Raw genomic sequence first — 22,052 nt, 5'->3', positions numbered from 1 at the left:
TTTAAGTTCATTCTTATTAGCAAATTGAACTCAAGATCTTTCATTAAAAACATTGTTGTTGACATCTATCAACCCATTTTGAAAAATGAAAACAATAATATTAATTATCATAAGTCTTATTGTTTAGTAAGAGTGCATCTTTAATAAAAGTGCGTGTGTTTTTTCACTTAAATATGTAACAATTCAATTTGACAAATGAGACAAAAGTTAGGAAATAGAAGTAGTAATTGTACATAAAACAAAACATCAACACAAATTGACAAAGCTCAATATAACAGGAAATCTATATTATGAAAACAAAAATCCTTAAAGGCCATAATTATTTGAACTGAATTAAGGTATAAATAATACAAGCTTTTACGGACAACATAGTTATTATCATGGTACACTATGGGACTTTTATCCAAATTTTGAAGATTTTCTACTGTAAATTAAAAATATTTTGTCTTTATTTGATTTTTTTTTCACATTATCAGAGATTATGAAATAAACACAACAGTTTCTGGTAAAATAAACTTCAGTTAACAGAAAAATTACGTTCAACCGAACATATTATTGATACACATGGAAAAAAAAATCATTTTGATTGATCTTGTGAGTCTTCGGAACAGAGCAGTATTTCGATGTTTGAAAATATATAGCAGTTTTATAAATTCATAAAAAAATAGTTAATAATAAGACAACCTGCTGAAATCATTTAAATATTTTCTATGATGTCTAATGAACAATTCAAAAGACAATTTATGATAGTTTACCGTTCAGTTTTGAAGAAAATATACATAATGTCATGTAACTATACATTTTTATAACTAATAAAATGCTTAAAAATCAACCTTTTTCTTGTAAAAAGCTCAATTGGACTTATTCATAAAATGTAATCATTTAAATAAATGAATTTTACTTATGATACTAACTCAGAATTCAGATTTTAAAACAATGAATGTACTTTTAAATTAAAATATGTAAAGAAACAAGAACACTAAGTAGGCGGTAATGCCCTTCCAAAAATGTCAGAGTGAAAGTTCTCAACTAATGTCTTTTTAATATTATAACATGTAAACAGTCTCTGTTGGTAATCGATGTCTATTTGTTTTATTTAGTCAATGGTATTCTAACATTTAGAACTTTTCACAATAATTCTTCACTCTTCAACATTTGATGTTTGGTTTGTTCCCATGCATTTGTACTTGTAGTGTCTGCACAGATGAAAATTACTTAATGCTGAGTCAATGCTGATTTAACAGGTCTTTACCCATCTAGAATGTTTAGTGCTGTAAAAGAAAAAAAAGTACTTTCTAACTAATTTGTATAGATAATAATACTGCCATACATATACAAAATAAAATATAAACAGTTTAATATTTCTCAACATTATTTAAAAACAACAACAATAAGCTGATACATACATGTATATAATATAAAGAAAATTACTAAATTTATCAATAAAATTCATCATCATCACCACCACAATCACCACCACCACCACCTCTGGATTATTGAAAACAGTGAGTTTATAAAACAACAAACACCAACTCAAATATGTTTTATATGAAATACTCACATCATCTCTATCAGACGTGGATAGACATGGATGTCAAATCTGTCTCAATGATCCAACAAAGTATTTAATGCAGGCTGGAATTCTTCATATAATAGTAATATTCAGTCCTTTTCCTGCCTAAAAGAAATTAGACTTCTGATTATCAACCAACAGAAACTACAACTGTAAAATACAAATACACATGTATTAATTATACATTCTGCACTAATATCCGTTTTAGCCAAGAGTAAGGGTTGGTAGGCACAAATGTGTAGATGTTGTGCATATGGTTGATAATGATTCACAACAGTATGGCGTTCAACGAGACCTACACCAAGCAAATGAATGTCGCTTGTGTCCAAGCTGTTAATTGTGGCTTCCAGCCCGAAACCATGTACATCTTTTAATACAGGTTTATTTTGAAAATATGCAGTTTGTAAACAAATAATAGGTATTTTTAAGTCTAATATTTTTCTAAGATAAAACAATCAAATAAAAGATTACATACTCATATCATATACATAAATGATGTACATAAGTACATTTAAAAATATGGAACATGTACATAATGCACCAGTCAATTGTAACCACGGCCCTCCAGGTCTGGGGATATGCCGGGGATATGCCGGGGAAATGGGCTGTGTTTTTAACTTTCAGGTGGCCTCGCAGTGCCGGGTGAATACGGTGGTTTTGTCTTTGAGCCAGATATAGCAGGGAATATGCCTTACCTAGGCTCCCTGGGGTACGGGGCATATGGCGAGGATTTGACCATCAGTTCGTCCCCGCAGGACGAGGATTTTACCCGGGGTTGGCTGGACAGAAAGTCAAAGTCCCAGCTATTCCTCGGACCTGGTGGGGCTTTGGTTACAATTGACTGGTGCATTATAAGTAGATGTAAAGTATGTAACATGTATATTTATAGTACATGTAGAAATATTAAAACGCTGTCTTAACGTTAAGCAAATAAAAATGATTTAAGAATTCCAAAGAAATTAAAAAACAGACATTTTTGAACACATAAACTTACACAACTACTCAAGGATACTTACATGAATAGCCCTTTGATACGAATATCCCAATTCCATGCTGATTGTTGACATTAGTTTTTTCGACAGAAAATCTTCTCTTACGCGTATAATTCACTTATAATCCATGTTTTACTGTAATGACTCAAATTGTTAGATGTATCGTAATCAACTGTCAGTGTGCACTTTTAGTGTTTACTTATTTTAAACGTATATTCATGACAAAACCGAGTTTCCAACTATTAATCGACGATGTAGAAATTCCATTATTGACCTATAAATAGCGGGGAAATACCTTCTGGTTCTAAAAATAGCAACATCCGGATATGTGTAGTGTTCTCAAAATAAAACAACTCGGGGGCAATCGTAATACAATTTTACTAATGTCACCTTCAACACATTAGAAAATAAAAATAGGTGAACATTTAATCCAATATCGATTAAATTAAAGAAAACAGCTTACCTCATTGTTTATTAATGCAGTAACATAACAAAACAACATAAAACATAATTATTCCCATTCACATAATTACCGGTTCACACATTTTACATTTCATTCGGAACTCCTCCGAATATTTACATTTCCGGCACATGATATTACAGTTAACCAATCGGAAAACGTAAACGAAACGGGAACAGTTATTAAACTTATTTGTCGTTCTTCAAATATAATGTTTTGAAGATAAATTGAAAACAATCTATTCAACCACAAATAGCATTTTTAACACCCATGCAATCGCCATCCATTTGCATTTTTTAATCATAGTAACAGTAAAACCCAACTGTCAATCAACTTAAAAACCGCTCCTACCACTAACTAAAATAAATTCCCATTCCATAATAGGCGCGCTCTCCAGAGCGGCGCTAATAAATAATACGACAGTACCCACGCGTTAGTCAGTTTATTTCTAGTTTAGCAGTGTCGGTGCTTTATTCATCATGGAGTTCAGCTGGATATTTACTTCAATTGGGTGTAAGTTAATACTTTATTAAGTTTTGCTTTGTGTGTTTTATATCGTTGATACATTACCTATTCATTATTAATATTAAATTAGGTAGGATACACGGCAACTTAGATAAACATTCCATAATACATACAAGTTTAAATACCTACTATATGGCATGTACTTGTTACCTGTAAGGCCTTAAACTTCAAAAATTTCAGTGTAACTTACAGGTAATGCAATAAGATCGGTTTACCTGTGCTATACAGTTAATCGTTAAGCAAGATGTATTATTATGGGTCATTGAATGGATCGATTTACCTGTTATTTAAATAAACACACCATTCGTATTCTTCATACCCTGTGTTTCGAATAAGAAAAGACAAACAGGCTAAATTCCACTTATACAATTCAGGTTTAGCTTCGGTTGCTCCTAATATTACAGGAAATTATCATAACATGAAACATGAATAAAGGTATTAATATGTTAATACATGAACCATAGGTACTGGTAGATACGCATACGTGATGCTAATTGTAAAGTTATTGTAAAGTTAAGGTACCTATTTATCTATCTCAGTTCATTACAGGACTCAATGTTAACGTTACTTTGATAAAACATAGCTATTGCATGCGATGCGACAAACATCGACCGTATTCATTGTATGGACTACGTGGATCTTATCGCTGGAGTTTGTTCATAGTTGATGATTTTATTTAATGGTTTTCCCATTCAAAATGAACGACAGTTACTAAGAAATTTTAAATCTAATGGAATAAAAGGATCAAGAAACTCACGCCAGTGGGTGATGCCTTTCTTACGAGTCTACGTATCCAATAAAGAACCTAGGAACCTATACATCATACTCAAATCACTTCTCAAATGTCCAACCCTTTTGCCAGCAATGTGCATGTGCAGATCTCACTTATGACACTGTTTGTGACAACATATTCTATTCACTTTGAAACAAACGTTCATTGATCTTGGAACATACACAACGCAGTTTGTTAAGATCATAATTGAACGGTACCTTTTATGGCCTTTCGATTATTTCAAACTATAGCCACTCATGAGCTGTGAATAGAAAATTTCTCCTGTTGTTGGAAACAAAATTCTTAAAGAAAATATACCTTATTTAATTGCCATTTAGTATGTGATGTAAAAAAAGATTCAAAGAGTATTGCAGGTACGTATAATAGTCAAACTCGATATAGACTGTTGTGAATATTTATATAAAAACTACTGAATCAAGTCCAGTAGTAGAACGTTTCATCATAAACACCGTTTTAATGACACAGGACCAATGCCAATGAAACAGAACACAAAAAAATGTAGTTTGCATATCATACATACTTTTAATTCGATGTAAGGTTAGTATCTAAATATCTAACAAAGCCGAAGTCCCAGTTTAAGGTAATTGTCAAAGTGAACACTGTACCTGTAATCATAGAAAAAACTTCACATGAAATATACATTTATCGGAATAAACTGTCACGGCTCCAGTAAGTATGTTCACATCAAACACCACTTCTAAATTTATATGTTTATTTGTGTGACTACATTTGCAGATTCATGAGTGAAACATCATAATTGTATGGTGTGTTTTTGAAGTAATACGGCTACTTTTAATACTGAATGTAATATGTGCCATTCGGTTAACTTCCATGCATATCAATGCATACAATACGCAGAATACCTTGTATTTGTTTAACTTCCCACTGTAGACGTAATTTAGAATGCCAGTCTCCGATAGCGTCTTTCATGTGTAACGCCGCAGGTAAAAAAGTGAAAAGGTTATCCTTAAAACGTTGGTTTGCAGTGGCACGATCGGAATGAATGCAATATGTTAAGATTATGTTACATCATTTGGAATATCACTGTTATCAGTTATCCTTTTTGCGGCCTATATCCGCCTGTCATGTTCATTTTTTAATCTATTGATCAATACTTGGAATTGTTACACTACAACCTGTCCGAAGCTCGACGAACTCGTCTATTTTCTTTTAGATTGTTTTTTTTACTAACCTATGGATCAACACCCGCAATCGTTTCAATATAGCTGCACCCTGTCAAAAACTGTAACCCACGATGGCTACATTGGGTTTGCATATGGAGACATTCCATGTGCCCATAGATCGTAATACTAAAAGTGCCAATCTTGTGACTGGCGACCCGCACTCATACATGTTTAAGTAAATGAAATATATCAAATATGGGACAGACGGTGGGAATAAGTAACGACATGATACTAACATATTATGCAAACACCAGACGGTAGTGTGTGCATCATTATATTCTATAAATGATTGAATTTCACATTTACAATTAGCAAACCTTCATAGCACCTGGTTACCTTTTTTAAGTCGTTCTGGCGATGGACAGGGCACAGGCTGCATGCGACCAGAGCGAAGCGACGAATAACTGTATGGCCGGTTTCACCACATATATCACCCAGGCAATGAGTTCCGTGTCGGATCCCAACCAGATGGCCACCGTCTTTTGTTCGTAAGTGATAAGTCAGGAGACAATGAAGCGTACCTGAGTCTCTTGATGAAATACATTATCTTTCTTTAAGTCGTCTTCTTTCGAAACAACATAAGTCACAGTTGCAAGAACCTATTATTATAAACACGATTTCAATAATCTTATTAAAAATATTACATATGTTGTTTTAATCTGAAATTAACTTAGCTAACAGAATGTTACTGTAGATAGTATGTAATTTTTTAACTTCAACTTAATAAAAGTAAATTCGTTCGGCAAGATTGAGTTTCTTATTTTTTATAATTCGGTGTTGCATTTGCTCGATGTTTATGTTTAACCAGGGAAGAGGGACAGAGCGTACTTGCATGCATGTACTCTATAGTGGAGCAGTGTCCGGAACTCATTTCGAGTATGGGGGAAGGTGTAATGCCCTCTCAGGAGGAAATTCAAAGGACATGCACACAGATTCCTTCCGGTAGGTGATTCTAGGGTGAAAGGGAGTATGACGAAATAATGTCAAATGATTATATTTAGAACGTTATCAGCCACATAGACCCAAAAATGGTTAACAGCTCGATGGCGTAGCACAAGGGCTCAATCGAATAAATATCGAAAAGAAATAAACAATCTGCAATACACCAGTTGGATTGAATACTTTAGTCCAATTGCTTGACGACTTTAAAGCATTTAATTGTGTTTATACTGTGTTATTCCATACAATATACTATTTAAACGATGGATGGTTTTGATCTTGAACTGCCTGTTTGTTGATATCGTCTCGTTCGTATTTAAGGTAAACACTGGACCCGGGTATGTTTAACAAAACATATTTTACTGTTAACAATTTATCTATAGTTAGTTCGGTGTTTGCCGACTGACTTGTTACAACATTACCCGCGCCCCGAAATATTTTTATTCTATCCGGTGGTCAATATCTGTTTCTGGGCACCTTCTGTATAATATATATCTCATAGATGTTAAAGGGTTGACTTTCCGGTCGCCTTCTGTATTTGACACATATACAGTTAAAAAAACTTTTCCGAGTGCCTTCTGTGTATACCTTATATATGCTGAGGGCTTGCTTTTCCGAGGGTCATCTGTGTATACCTTATATAGGTTAAAGAATTACTTTTTCCGAGGGCATTTTGTGTATACCTTATATAGGTTGAAGGTTTGCTTTTCCGAGGGCCTTCTGTGTATACCTTATATAGGTTGAAGAGTTGCTTTTCCGAGCGCTTTCTGTGTATACCTGATATACAGTAGGTTAAAGGTTGCCATTTCGCGGAACCTCCTGTAACAGAAAAATCACAAAAACATTTTCACAATTATATATTATTTATATACGTAAGGTACATAATCTATATTTACCCAGATTCAGAATAATGTTGTTATGGGCATAAAATACGCCATATGAATATATGTAATAGACTGAATTACCTCGTAGCATTATTCAAAATATGTTATTTGTATTTATATTTAGGTTATTTTTTTATCTGATATGTCATTCAATATCTTCATACTGAAGTTAGAAAACGAATGCTCAAAAAAAGGAGTTCGTGGTACGTTCGTTCAATATAAGTTTTGATGCATATCTCATTAAATAATGTTCATTGTTTGCAAGAAACAATAACAAGCAATAGCAGCTCGCGTTTTATTTACAAGAGTGGCACAGTGTTATTCGCATCGGTCAGTTAAATTTCAGAGATTCTCGCTAAATTCAATTGGATTGCGATCGCTTGTGTTGTTTAAGAATTATTTTTGCAATCTTTCTTTGCAGATTACTTTCTTTACGTATGTACCAATGATTGCCTTTAACCCAAATATGAGTACAAAAGTATTGGAATTTTAAATGCATTGTACAGCATACGTTTCATTTCATATGTAAGGTAAAATATAAAATACTTTAGAAGCTGAATTTCGAGGAGATTTTTCAAATAAATTTATTTTGTGTGTGACATTTTATCATTTTCTATATAATTTTCAGGCAGTTTTTGTACACTAACGTGTTGAAAGATTATTTCATTGATAGTTTAATTTAGATTAGAAGCTTGCTTCGCCTTATGGTTTGTGCATATCATCCATGCATTTTAATTTAGTTGGATGTAAAAAATAGGTTATTTATTTTGCACCAATCATAAAACAATATTTGTGTATGGATGAATCGTCAGCAAATAAATATATATTCATTTTGTTTTTAGACCGTGCATATAATTCAAAAACAATAGTGGTCCAAGTATTGATCCCTGCCTGGTGAGATGATATGAGGAGCAGGCCAGATTTTATATTTCTAACTTTTCACCACAATTTGTAATCACTTTGTACTAATCAAATTAGCCCAGTAGATTTACTTATACAAGTTTATCAGTTAATATATTTAATAAATGTCCACTTCATGCCCGAGTATTCCAACGATGTAACACAGGTAGGTTGGATTGATATTGAACCCGTTAAAATTAGAATCTACCTATATTAATAAAACTATTTCCAACCGTGTGTGAATTTCAGGCCCTTGCATGACAGCGATGACATGCATAGCCAGCGCTTCTCAGACGTCCAATATGGGCTTTGACGAAAGCTTTAGAGCCACTAACAATCTGACCTTCCTTATTCCGCTTATGGGAATGTCCTGTGGGTATGCAACATTGTATATGGTTTAAGGTGGAAAACCGTAAAACGGTTTAAAGCTTTTAGATAAAAGATCGCCCTAGTCCACGGCTACTAGTTTAGGTATTTAGGTATAGACTTTTTGATCGATCATTGAGCGTCAAAGCTCAGGGCCGCTTGGTTAAAGGTGAAGTATCTGATCATAGTAATTGAGTATATGGCTTCTTGTATAACGACATAGCCTGTAAGACAACAAAGCGACTGAGAACGACTGGTGGATATTGTAAAGGTAGAGTATGGCAGATGATGAAGCGCCTATGTACAGGGCCGCTGGATTAAGGATATGGTCTGACAAAGTATAAGGAAGCTCGTTCAAGTGTATACTCTGTCAGGTCATAGATCGACTAAGTATAAGGCCTGGGTTCAAAGGAATTGTCTGTCATGTCATAGAGCGCCTTAGTACAGGGTAGCTCGTCTTAGTGTATAGTATGTCAGGTCATAGAACGCCTTAATACAGGGAACCTCGTCTTAGTGTATAGTCTGTCAGGTCATAGAACGCCTTAATACAGGGAAGCTCGTCATAGTGTATAGTCTGTCAGGTTATAGAACTTCTTAATACAAGGAAACTCGTTTTAGTGTAAAGTTTGTCATGACATAGATCGACTGAGTACACGGCCGTTGGTTTAAAGGAATTGTCTGGCATGTCATAGAGCGCCTCAGTGCAGGGCAGCTCGTGTTAGTGTACAGTCTGTTATGTCAAAGACCGACTGAGTACACGGCCGATGTTTTAAAGGTATTGTATGTCAGGTCATAGAGCGCCTCAGCGGAGGGCAGCTCGTTTTAGTGTACAGTCTGTCATGTCATAGATCGACTGAGTACACGGCCGTCGGTGCAAAGGTATTGTATGTCAGATCATAGTGCACTTCAGGGCAGAGTCGTGATTAAAAGAAAACTTCTTCCGGGTCGCACATCCAGTACAGGGCCACAGGATTAAAGGAATAGTTTCTCCGTATAAAGAGTATTCACCAAGTCAGATTAAAGAACAACTAGTAACAGGGCCGATGAATCAAAGGGACAGCCTGTTCCGACATACAGAGCCTGCGGAGAGGGCTGCTGGTTTAAAATGTACACTCTGTCTGTCAGCTCATAAAGCACCAAGATACATGTGAACTAGTTAAAAGCTACATTATGTCTGTCATTGTGCGCATATTAACAGCCGCATTAGTATAGGGCCCTAGTTGATAGATAAGTTATGTCCTATTATCAACCGCGTTATTATATTGCCGAAAGCTTATAGAAACATTTTACCATATTAGCAAGAACGTAAGTAAAATCAAAACCGGTCCAGTGGTTTAAAGATTGGTAATGAAAAATTTAGAACCGCGTTAGAACAAGGCCTCGGTTTAAACGTATATGCAATATAGAGCATTATAATATGTAGAATTAGTTGTTTCATACTGAAACAGGACTTTCTTCATCAAAACAAAACATGCGCTAGCATTGCTGCTCAAAATGTTTAGCCACAATACTTTCGGGCGCCGTTTAAATGTCCTTCATATGTCGATATGTTTTCAGTCGCCCGTTTAGTTTGCCAATCTGCAACAAATGAATTGCTTGAAATGATTTTATTCCATCAATTTAACAGTCCAATGAAGGAGCAGTTCAACTGTTTGACACCGGAAGTGGAGGAACAGTGTACAGAAATCACTGACCAGATAAAGCAAATGATCCCCATGATTAACACCGGCATGCCGGATGGTCTCGTCTTTCCCGAGTACGACGTCCTGAAAGCGTTCATCAGAACCGGATGCACAGACGTCCCTGAAGGTATTTGAATATTGATGGTGTTATTCCGAAATAACATGTTAACAAGAAGTACCCAGGTATGTCATTTAGTGAGTATTGTCGATGACATCATGCCGAACAATACCGTGTACACAATCGAAACGCTGTAAAATGGTCAAATAAATATTGATGTGATGAACTGACATAAAAGGTTGAAATCCAGGTCCACTTGCATTTGTTTTTCTAATATATGCTCTTGCATTAAAGCAAGTAAAGGAATGTAGAATTTTATCTGAACCTCGAATTGTATGAATAAATGTATGTGAAATTCAAAATTTAACATTTTTTCTCCTCCAAATAGATATGGCTACCAACACGTGTGTGCAAGACAATTTGGAGTCGACGGCATTTAAGGAGTGTATGTGGAAAGCGACAACCGACTTCAAAACTCCAATGGAAATGAAGAGCTGCGGGTATATTTTCTGTAGTGCACAACTTATACCAACTTTCTCCTTAGAGCTTTCCCTTGCCTTTATTATTTTGACTTTTTAGCAATAATAACACGCTTGGCTTACTCCGTCAGACATCAATTTGAACATGTTCTAAATACATACAAGATCAATGTTGATGCTAGGCATCAAAGACGCGGCTGAATGGGTTTTATTGAATATAATACGTGAAAAATATCGATACCCAATTGGCTCAATAAAGTCATGTGACAATATATACAATTGTTAACATTACGAATAAACACGGACATAGCAAAACTATAACGGTTTAATTAACTTTCTAGATCGTAGCTACTCGGTCGTCTCCGGCATGCGTAAATTATTTAGATTGATACCTTGCATTATCACCGATAAAATTATTGGTGTCGGGTCGATATCATTTCGGCCTGATCCTTTTCGGCCTACTTTTATTCATTAATGTTTGTTTTAAATCGTGTGAATTACGCTTTGAACTTTCATTTTATATAAGTTAAATTTAAATTCTGTTAATTTCGTTATTGCGACTTATATTTGTTGGTAAAATCGTAAGCTTTGTGCTTCCATTTTATATCACTTAAACTTAAAGTAGTCAATTAATGTCGTGTTAAGGCACTTATAGTTGTTATCAAATGCATAATTTAAACTATTATTCACAATATGCCCGTAAATTCTCACATGCTTATTTACTACCAAAGCTTGTATATAAATCGTTTTCACAGAAAGTAAATTTCTAAGATAACCAACTCGTATGACCGGCGACCAGTTAATAAAAAACACAGAGAATAACTTTTTTTAATTTACTGTTTTAAACATTAGGCTTATTCGTTTTATATGACGTTTTGGAAGTTTAACACGCATCAAAACGGTTATTGACGACAAATTTTAAGTAAAGTTGAATAAGAGTTGATATCATTAACAAATATTGTTTTCCATAACTAAAATTTATCCGTATACACTTCCCCATTGACAATTGCAAACATGTATCCCTATAAACGTGGCCTCCAGGCCTCGTCTAATAATGTACATAATCGAGTAAAGTCCAAATACGTATAATCTTTATAATCGACGCAAATACTGTCTGAATACATGGCCTACATGACCGAGTTAAGATTGAGTACAAAGCATATATGACTAGGCCTCACATTAAAACATAACATTAATGAAGGGGTGTAATCCTACAGTATATTTATAGTTAACATCACTGATTAGCGAATATGATCCAACGGCACATAGCCAACTTGCCCGAATATGATCCAACGGCACATAGCCAACTTGCCCGAATGTGATCCAACTGCACATAGCCAACTTGCCCGAATATGATCCAACTGCACATAGCCAACTTGCCCGAATGTGATCCAACTGCACATAGCCAACTTAACCGAATATGATCCAACGGCACATAGCCAACTTGACCGAATGTGATCCAACAGCACGTAGCCAACATGACCGAATGTGATCCAACGGCACATAGCCAACATGCCCGAATGTGATCCAACTGCACATAGCCAACTTGCCCGAATGTGATCCAACTGCACATAGCCAACTTGCCCGAATATGATCCAACGGCACATAGATAACTTGACCGAATGTGATCCAACAGCACGTAGCCAACATGACCGAATGTGATCCAACTGCACATAGCCAACTTGCCCGAATGTGATCCAACTGCACATAGCCAACTTGCCCGAATGTGATCCAACTGCACATAGCCAACTTGCCCGAATATGATCCAACTGCACATAGCTAACTTGACCGATTGTGATCCAACAGCACGTAGCCAATATGACCGAATGTGATCCAACTGCACATAGCTAACTTGACCGAATGTGAGCCAACGACATATAGCCAACATGACCGAATGTGATCCAACGGCACATAGCTAACTTGACCGAATGTGATCCAACGACATATAGCCAACATGACCGATTGTTATCCAAAGGCACATAGCCAACATGACCGAATGTGATCCATCGGCACATAGCCAACATGACCGATTGTGATCCATCGGCACATAGCCAACTTGACCGATTGTGATCCAACGGCACATAGCCAACTTGACCGATTGTGATCCATCGGCACATAGCCAACATGACCGATTATGAACCTACGGCACATAGCCAACTTGACTGATTGTGATCCAACGGCACATAGCCAACATGACCGAATGTTATCCATCGGCACATAGCCAACATGACTGATTGTGAACCTACGGCACATAGCCAACTTGACCGATTGTGTTCCATCGGCACATAGCCAACATGACCGAATGTGATCCATTGGCACATAGCCAACATGACTGATTGTGATCCTACGGCACATAGCCAACTTGACCGATTGTGATCCATCGGCACATAGCCAACAAGACCGAATGTGATCCCTCGGCACATAGCCAACATGACTGATTGTGATCCATCGGCACATAGCCAACTTGACCGATTGTGATCCTACGGCGCATAGCTAACTCGACCGACTGTGATCCTACGGCACATAGCCAACATGACCGATTGTGATCCATCGGCACATAGCCAACTTGACCGATTGTGATCCAACGGCACATAGCCAACAAGACCGAATGTGATCCCTCGGCACATAGCCAACATGACTGATTGTGATCCTACGGCACATAGCCAACTTGACCGATTGTGATCCATCGGCACATAGCCAACTTGACCGATTGTGATCCTACGGCGCATAGCTAACTCGACCGACTGTGATCCTACGACACATAGCCAACTTGACCGATTGTGATCCGTCGGCACATAGCCAACTTGACCGATTGTGATCCTACGGCACACAGCTAACCATGTCATGACATGTCTAAATGGGGTCCTACGGCGTATATATAACGCCAATGTAGATCGAATGTGCAATTTTCCTAATCTGGGATTATCTTCAAGTTAAATAGTCAAGCAAAAGACCCTTTTAGTTCCAATGGTGTTTAGAGAAGATAACGTAACAATCCTGTTTAACACATTTTTTAATATTTTAACTTATCGCGTACATTTTTAATCCCCCATGCACATGCTCGCGCCCACGCTATAACTTACTTATGCATTGATGGATTACCATATTACTTGGTGCAAATGTTGTCCTCATTGAGACGATGTGCTGTGATCTTGACCCGGATCAATACCTAAAAGGTCAAGGTCACACGAGACATTTAAAGGTCAGAGTACACATGCTCGTGCCCACGCTATAACTTACTAATGCCTTGATGGATTACCATATTTCTTGGTACAAATGTTGTCCTCATTGAGTCGATGTGCAGTGACCTTAACCCGGGTCCATACCTAAAAGGTCAAGGTCACACGAGCCATTTAAACCTCAGAGTACACATGCTTGTGCCCGGGCTTTTTACATCAAGCAGTGTAGTCTTGTCAATTCTTACTGGATTTATTGACCTTATACATGTCATGTACTTTTAGCAACAATAACTGAATTGATCCAAGAACTCGAACCAATTGCAATTTGTGCCAGTAACCCATCATTAGGTTTTGGGTCCATAATATCACAATGCTATATAGAGGATAAGATATAAATGTTAATTAAAGGTGTTAAACAAGTTGCACAGATTGATACTTAGCACACTCTACCAAGCATTATCATTTTGTGCAACAAGCTTAATATTTAAAAAAAACAATGGACACAAATGTTATAATATATTTATAACATGTGTTTTCTCTTCAAAAGCAGTAAAACAATGTTATGACGTCACCACACTATATATGTATCATTTTATCGAAAATACTTAAGGCTTGCTATTTCATCGATGTTATAAATCAAGGACTCATTTTCCTTCCTATTTTTAACCAAAATAACCTTGACATTGATCTTACCTACACTACACACAATATGAAAGACAGATATCCTTTTATAATATGTTCAAATATCCAAGAATATTTAGGTTATCGACAACAACAACTTGTTTTTTCCTATATTCCCACTTTTGTATAGGTAAACGTGTTAACATAAATTAACCTGATGTAAGCAAAGGTTGATAATTAAATGACATAACTTTCATGCATTTGATGCCGTTCAATGGCGAATTCTTATGCATTTTAACGAATGTTTCCGCACAGGAAAAAACATGAAAAGGAATTGGATTTTACTTTTTCTGTGTTGTAGGGCCACGGATGCCCGGCTCATGTGCCTAAACAAATCCGTCGGGAAGCAATGTGGCAAGAACTATTACACCGCCCTGGCCACCAAAGGAGACCACTTTCTCACGATGGACCTCTTCACGTGTGACCGGGCCATGGGCGCCGCCCCGGTGGTCAGTCTGTCTGCCGCGGCATCGCTTGTAGCTGTAGTTGCAGCCCTTTTATTGCATTTTTAATTGTGTATTTTTATGTTTGATTACAAAATTGTATCTGTACTCAACAGTTTTGAAATCTGACTAAAGACTATGATATAGCTTAATCTGTATAACATTAATGACGATGTGGTTTATAAGATAAATGACGAAGTGGTATATAAGATAAATGACGATGTGGTATATAAGATGAATGACGATGTGGTATATAAGATGAATGACGATGTGGTATATAAGATGAATGACGATGTGGTATATAAGATGAATGACGATGTGGTATATAAGATAAATGACGAAGTGGTATATAAGATGAATGACGATGTGGTGTATAAGATTAATGGCGCTGTGGTATGAATCAGAGTGAACAGTTTTTCGTTTAGATCTTGAAACGTTCTAATTTCGACTAGTTGATTCTAAGGATACTATTATGCATATTTGTAACTGTTCATGTACTCTTTCACTTTATAGTATAGTATAAGTATATAACACTTGTGAAAATTGTTAAAATGTTATATTCAATTTGTTTGTCGTCTACAATATGATATGTATCTTTTTTATATATCTATCTGATTGATACATGCATACCGGAAGTGATGTCTTGCAAAACATAATGTTCTGTTGCGGAATGAGAACAAAACATATCTTAGTTGCATTCAAACTTTGAACACAAAACATACATTGGCGCTAAGCAATTGTTTTACAGAGCTTAGTTTTTTGAACGAATTTCCGCTAAAGCTTAGAATTTTATTTTTTTCTTGTTTCTGTTTTCATTGCCCAGATTTTCAATCATACAAACATATATATATGTTTGTATGATTGAAAATATATATATATATATATATATATATATATATATATATATATATATATATATGTGTGTGTGTGTGTGTGTGTGTGTATGTATATAACATATATACATTTATCCTGCATTACAAAGTGTTAAACCAAAAATATCCATGTAAACAAGTGCATATTGATCTAAATCTTTGTTTATCAAAACCGATTTGGAACTATTTTTCTACAACATCAAAAAAAAGTAGATTTTTTTGAGAATTGGTGTGTAGTTTATGCAATCTATTTGATATACTTTCTTTCTTTGTTCGCATTAAGCAAACACTACTTCATTGAACATACATGTGGTGAATAATCTGAATTCAGTCATAAACGTTTGCGAAAAATGATATTTCCAAAACACTGATGTTTGAGTCTATGTTCATTAAACACAAGTCACATGACATGTATGCAACACTATTGTACGTGTATAGCTTGTCATTTTAAATTAGTTATATTTTCACTGAAAATAATTTTTCGAAGACATTCAAACCTAATGCTGATCTAAGCTGTCGAAAACTGTATTGAAGTCTGAAAACGTATCAGGCCGTTTAAATCGTTTCCGTTTACAAAATTAACAGCTTCTTGTTAAATGCGAACAATATAAATTATATGCTTTTTAAAAGCTTTGTTAAATTTATGTAATGTTCAAAATTTCCGTTTCTTTCTCATTATTGTTTTCTTTTTATTGCTTAAATACTGTATAGATTTATCCCTTATATGGCCTTAAATTATTTCCTATAGGGTATTCGGGTTCGATTCTTTATAAAATTCTACAAACTCTTTGATACATGCCTTGATTTCATTTTGAAAGTTGTTATCTGCAAAGAATGAATTATTCAATTAAAAAAAACCTGGACCTGGAGAATTTTCGTTTAAATTAGGTTTTAAGCTTACTAGAGAATGGCCAGATTTATACCGGGTTTTAAATTGCAAGCGATAACTTCATTGAAGAATTAAGTTGATTCCAAACAAATAATGAAGGTGACAAAAACATGTTGCTTTGCTGCTAGAGTACCTTCGTTTGTCTTTATGTTTTAACGCACTATATACAAAAAGTATCACAATTTTCTAGTATCATATGTAGCTGTCTGCTGCAATTCTTTAACAGTATTAAAATATTCCCATTTCAAAATAAGTTTATCCTTGTAGAGGTTAATATTGTTTTCCAATGATTGTAAGAATTCTACATCATCTAATTTCGGACCATACACTTAAATAAATATCATAAACATATCATTTGTATTGATATTTAGAAGGTGTAATCGACTTGGTATTATTTCTTTATATTCTTCAAATGTGTACTTGGAATTTGAATTTAGAAAGGTTCCCACGCCTTTACTGTATGTGCTGTATCTAGTTAGGAAGCACTTGTCCGCCAAAGGTTTCTTCCAATCATTTACGTTATTCAATGAATGTGAAAATTGTATTTCTTGTAGCATACATATTGAAAAAGATATTTTTCGCGCTTGGGTCGAGAACTTATGTGCTTTACTTTACATACACTTTATGGCAAGTTATTATAAATGATAGTCAAGTACATAACATGCTCCTTTATACAAGTATTTACAAGAATGAAATCCACATAACAATACAAAATGTAGTGTGCTGATTATCAATCTTAAAGTATAGACAAAAGGTATCAACAATACTTATGTAGAAAGGAGGTGTGGTGCAATGTGTTGTCATCACGAAGCCTCTTCATTATGTACACATAACAAATAGATGTAGAAATATCTCATGTATGTATTATTACAAAAAAAGTTTATAACTAAACGTTCTCACAGCAAAAAAAACCCACACAATACAATGAGCATTATGTACATAGAATAAAAAAGCATTACAGGTATGTCATATTTGTTATTACCTGATAGAATTATCTTATTACAATATTGATTTGAGGTTGTTTGTCTCGTCGACGAAAACATTTGTTGCATGCATGTATCTTGGTTTTGGAGTTAAGTGTACACGTTTACTAGTCAATATCTAAGTGCCTTATTACATATAACAAGAAACAGAAGTAGGGTGTTTAAGATGGAACCCCGTGAGATATTAATATGGCATAATAAATGTATTATATTTCGCAAATTTTTTTATGAACAGTAAATGGAATTCAGAAAAAATCTGAAGTTAGTATTCAAGCAAACGCATATAATATTAAGGGCCTTCCGCCAATTAGCGCCAGCAATTTTGTGCCCTATCTCCCTTCCGCAATGCAAAAGTGGATGGGGTAGGCCAAAAATTAAATTGTTTGAAACGTTCATGTTTAACTTAGTTTTGAGGAACACCCTTTTTCAGGAGTAGAACAAACATCCTTTGCATCATTTTGGGGGGTAAAAAGGAGGAGTTGAGCAAATTTTACGAAACAAGATTTTATCAGATTATGGTTCAAAAGGCATTTGCATTTTTTCAGAAAAAGTCTGTCGACAATAAAAAAAAATATGTTTGTGACAAAATGCTCCAAACTACCAATACAACAATGTATTGCGAGTTCTTCATGATGGATGTGTTATGCTTGCTTAATAGTGAACCATAGATGTTTAAAAAAATCATTTTATATTTAGTTTTCATATGGTTCACTATTTAGCAAGCATAATGCATACATCAGTTGCAACATGTGTTGGTGTAATACGTACATCGGTTGCAACATGTGTTGGTGTAATACGTACATCGGTTGCAACATGTGTTCGTGTAATACGTACATCGGTTGCAACATGTGTTGGTGTAATACGTGCATCGGTTGCAACATGTGTTGGTGTAATACGTGCATCAGTTGCAACATGTGTTGGTGTAATACGTGCATCAGTTGCAACATGTGTTGGTGTAATACGTGCATCAGTTGCAACATGTGTTGGTGTAATACGTGCATCAGTTGCAACATGTGTTGGTGTAATACGTGCATCAGTTGCAACATGTGTTGGTGTAATACGTGCATCAGTTGCAACATGTGTTGGTGTAATACGTGCATCAGTTGCAACATGTGTTGGTGTAATACGTGCATCAGTTGCAACATGTGTTGGTGTAATACGTGCATCAGTTGCAACATGTGTTGGTGTAATACGTGCATCAGTTGCAACATGTGTTGGTGTAATACGTACATCAGTTGCAACATGTGTTGGTGTAATACGTACATCAGTTGCAACATGTGTTGGTGTAATACGTACTTCAGTTGCAACATGTGTTGGTGTAATACGTACATCAGTTGCAACATGTGTTGGTGTAATACGTACATCAGTTGCAACATGTGTTGGTGGAATACGTACATCAGTCGCAACATGTGTTGGTGGAATACGTACATCAGTCGCAACATGTGTTGGTGGAATACGTACATCAGTCGCAACATGTGTTGGTGTAATACGTACATCAGTCGCAACATGTGTTGGTGTAATACGTACATCAGTCGCAACATGTGTTGGTGTAATACGTACATCAGTCGCAACATGTGTTGGTGTAATAAGGTGTTAAGAATTTTTTATGGAATAAGAATTTAATAGATTTTCAATAAAAAAAAACATTAACATGTTTACAGCTCTAAATGCCTTTACATAAACTACCTTTTGCACGGTGAAAGTCAAACACTCTTAAGAGTCCCGTCTCAGAGTAAACGTGCCCAATATTCAGCGTATTTTACACTTGCCGGTGATGACATTGTTTTGATAGTAAAGCAGATGCTGTAGGTGAGATGGTGTTTTTTGTAATACTATAGGACCATATAGAACCCGAGGCATACATATATCCAATAACGATAAGTAGGCAACAAATCTAGGAGTCTTACAATGTGGTATAGAATATTATATTAAGCGCTTAATACTGTTAAATATGTTTAGTCTAATCAACAAGACAAGTCAATTTAACACTCTTATTCCCTCAAATGCATAAACACCGTGAACATATTGATGTTAATAATAAATGCAAAGCAATTTAAATGCTATTTTGAGGACCATGTTGCCTGTGTGTAGTTTATATATTGCATTTTTGAAGAAGCCAAGTTAAGATGAGAAATGTTAGTTGATAATTCTAAGTATGCGATGTAAGAATAGATTTTTAGAATAAGTTCAGTATATTTTTATGATATAATGTGTGCAATACCAGGAGGATAGCGTAGCTCCACTTACATTTTAGTTAGAAAATAGTATAAAGTAGTTAAGTATAGCAATATATAAAATTGTCTAGTTTTATTTCATATATGTTAGAGTTCTGTAGCACTCACGCTACCATTGTGAATTGAAGTAACTGTAAAGGACTGTTTAAATTGTGTACTTTTTATAAATTGTAGCGTGCTCGCTGAATGGATTTTACCCGATGGCGAGGTTAAATAAGCTTACTACACAGCAACCCAAATAATTAATACATATGTATCGGGTATCATTAAATGTCTGATAAATTTAACCAATGCAAAAAACTTCGTATTTGAGTTTAGGCCTAAAAAAAAAATATGTCTGTTTCCTGTAACCCGACCGACCGTAATTTTTACCGCCGACCGCAATTTTTTTATGCCCCAAAATTCGAAAAGTCAGATTTTTAGCGATCTCTGGCCTATGATGACAACGATAATTTAAATATTTTGGTAGTGTCCGAATCGTTGCATAGTTACAAACGTTTCCGGTTTGGCAAGTTGAAACAATGGCAAAAACCTTAATGGCTGTGACATTAAACTGCAGGGCTTTCAATTGACCCGAGCTCCCGGGTTTTGACGCACAGGAATCGTAAATGACCTGAAATCAACGCATCATCCATTTGTAATATGCATCAGTTTTGACACGGGATATTTCAGTGTGAGAGTCGGTATCATCTGAAAGGAGCCTCAATGCATGATCTGAATGTTTGTTTAACCCGCAAGAGCAATTTACACCCGAAGTGACAAGTGATTATCGATCTGGAATCTGATCGGTAACCTTGTCAGTTAGCAGCACTCAAACTCAATGACGTAATATTAACTCCGCCCATTATGCAAATTAACGGATACCTTCCGCTTTTTCGCTAAGTGCAATGGTTTTGAAAAACAACAATGCTAGGATATATTTTGTTCATTTATTTTAAGTTTTTTTTATTATATCTCCAGTTAATTAAAAAATATTCTTATAAGTTTTTAATGAGTTAACAGAAAAATAAACATTTTTCATACCACATGGTCTAAAAGGCACGGAAAACAGGTGCACGCTAACTTCCTGTCAATTTTAATGAAAGTGAAAGGAGAACTACGTAGATCGTTGTTAGTGTTATAGTTTAGTTCTATCACGGACCTGGTTTATAGGTCCGTGGTTCTATAACAAAACTGTTATGGTTTTGCCATTTATGAAAAATACGATGTTGCAATACTGGCAATAGGAACTTTAAATGTTTTTGTTTACTTCCGGAAAAAAAAGATAAACCTGAAAGTGAAAGTTAAAGTAAGAAAGATGTCGTTGCAACTAAACAATCGCTGGTGCATATTGGAATTTGACAAGGATGCACTGGATTACATAACAAAGATGCATTAACTAAATAATATGTTCGTCAGAGTCAGAACATATTTTACCAAGTTTTGACTCTGGGAATGTTTTAACCCCCGTAGTCCAGTCAAGTCCAGAAAAGGAAAAAACAATAAGGTATTCTATTGAAAGTTACATTGATTATCGTGCTAGAGATTTTTACAGAATGAACAGTGGATCTAATACAGCAGATCTTTTTAAAACACTGAAAATTGTTAAAAAAAATAAGTTGTGGAAACTATTTAAGGTACTGTACGTGTACTAGTTTTGCTGTTTTACTGTTTAAAAAAGAAAATGGTATTACTTTTTATTAGTCAGTCTAAGCTTTTTTGATACTGATTCTAGTCTATTTAAACATATTCCAGTCCAATCTGTTATTTTACACTGTTCGCTGTCAAGTCAGCAGGTAAGGTTTAAGTGTCCAAGCAGTGAACGGCGTAGACTATGGGTCTACACTGGTCCCAAAGATCTGTACAATTCTGACAGCCTCTAAGAGTTAAATGGTTTAGTCATTGATTCTAGTCATTTATCAATCGAAGTATTGATTTATATAAAATTATGTTTTGT

General features: G+C 35.2%; 1 protein-coding gene and 1 long non-coding RNA gene across 2 annotated transcripts; one reads left to right on the top strand and one right to left on the bottom strand.

The window, feature by feature from the left end:
- Positions 1-693: 693 nt before the first annotated feature.
- On the bottom strand, positions 694-3,109 carry LOC128219790 (uncharacterized). Its single transcript, XR_008258661.1, has 3 exons — positions 2,590-3,109; positions 1,562-1,678; positions 694-1,271 (listed from the first exon to the last, which is right to left on the bottom strand). It is a non-coding gene; the product is annotated as an uncharacterized LOC128219790 (long non-coding RNA).
- Positions 3,110-3,399: 290 nt separating this feature from the next.
- LOC128219788 (uncharacterized) lies at positions 3,400-17,250 on the top strand. The gene is made up of 7 exons (XM_052927807.1): positions 3,400-3,538; positions 5,874-6,015; positions 6,336-6,469; positions 8,500-8,626; positions 10,244-10,425; positions 10,745-10,856; positions 14,997-17,250. The coding sequence occupies exons 1-7, from the start codon at positions 3,505-3,507 to the stop codon at positions 15,205-15,207; spliced, it is 942 nt and encodes a 313-aa protein (XP_052783767.1). The 5' UTR covers positions 3,400-3,504; the 3' UTR covers positions 15,208-17,250.
- The last annotated feature ends 4,802 nt before the right edge of the window (positions 17,251-22,052 follow it).

The sequence above is a fragment of the Mya arenaria genome, chromosome 15, assembly GCF_026914265.1.
Source record: "Mya arenaria isolate MELC-2E11 chromosome 15, ASM2691426v1".
Taxonomy (NCBI): domain Eukaryota; kingdom Metazoa; phylum Mollusca; class Bivalvia; order Myida; family Myidae; genus Mya; species Mya arenaria.
Note: the sequence above shows the minus strand (reverse complement) of the source record. Positions and strands in the feature narration are given on the sequence as shown.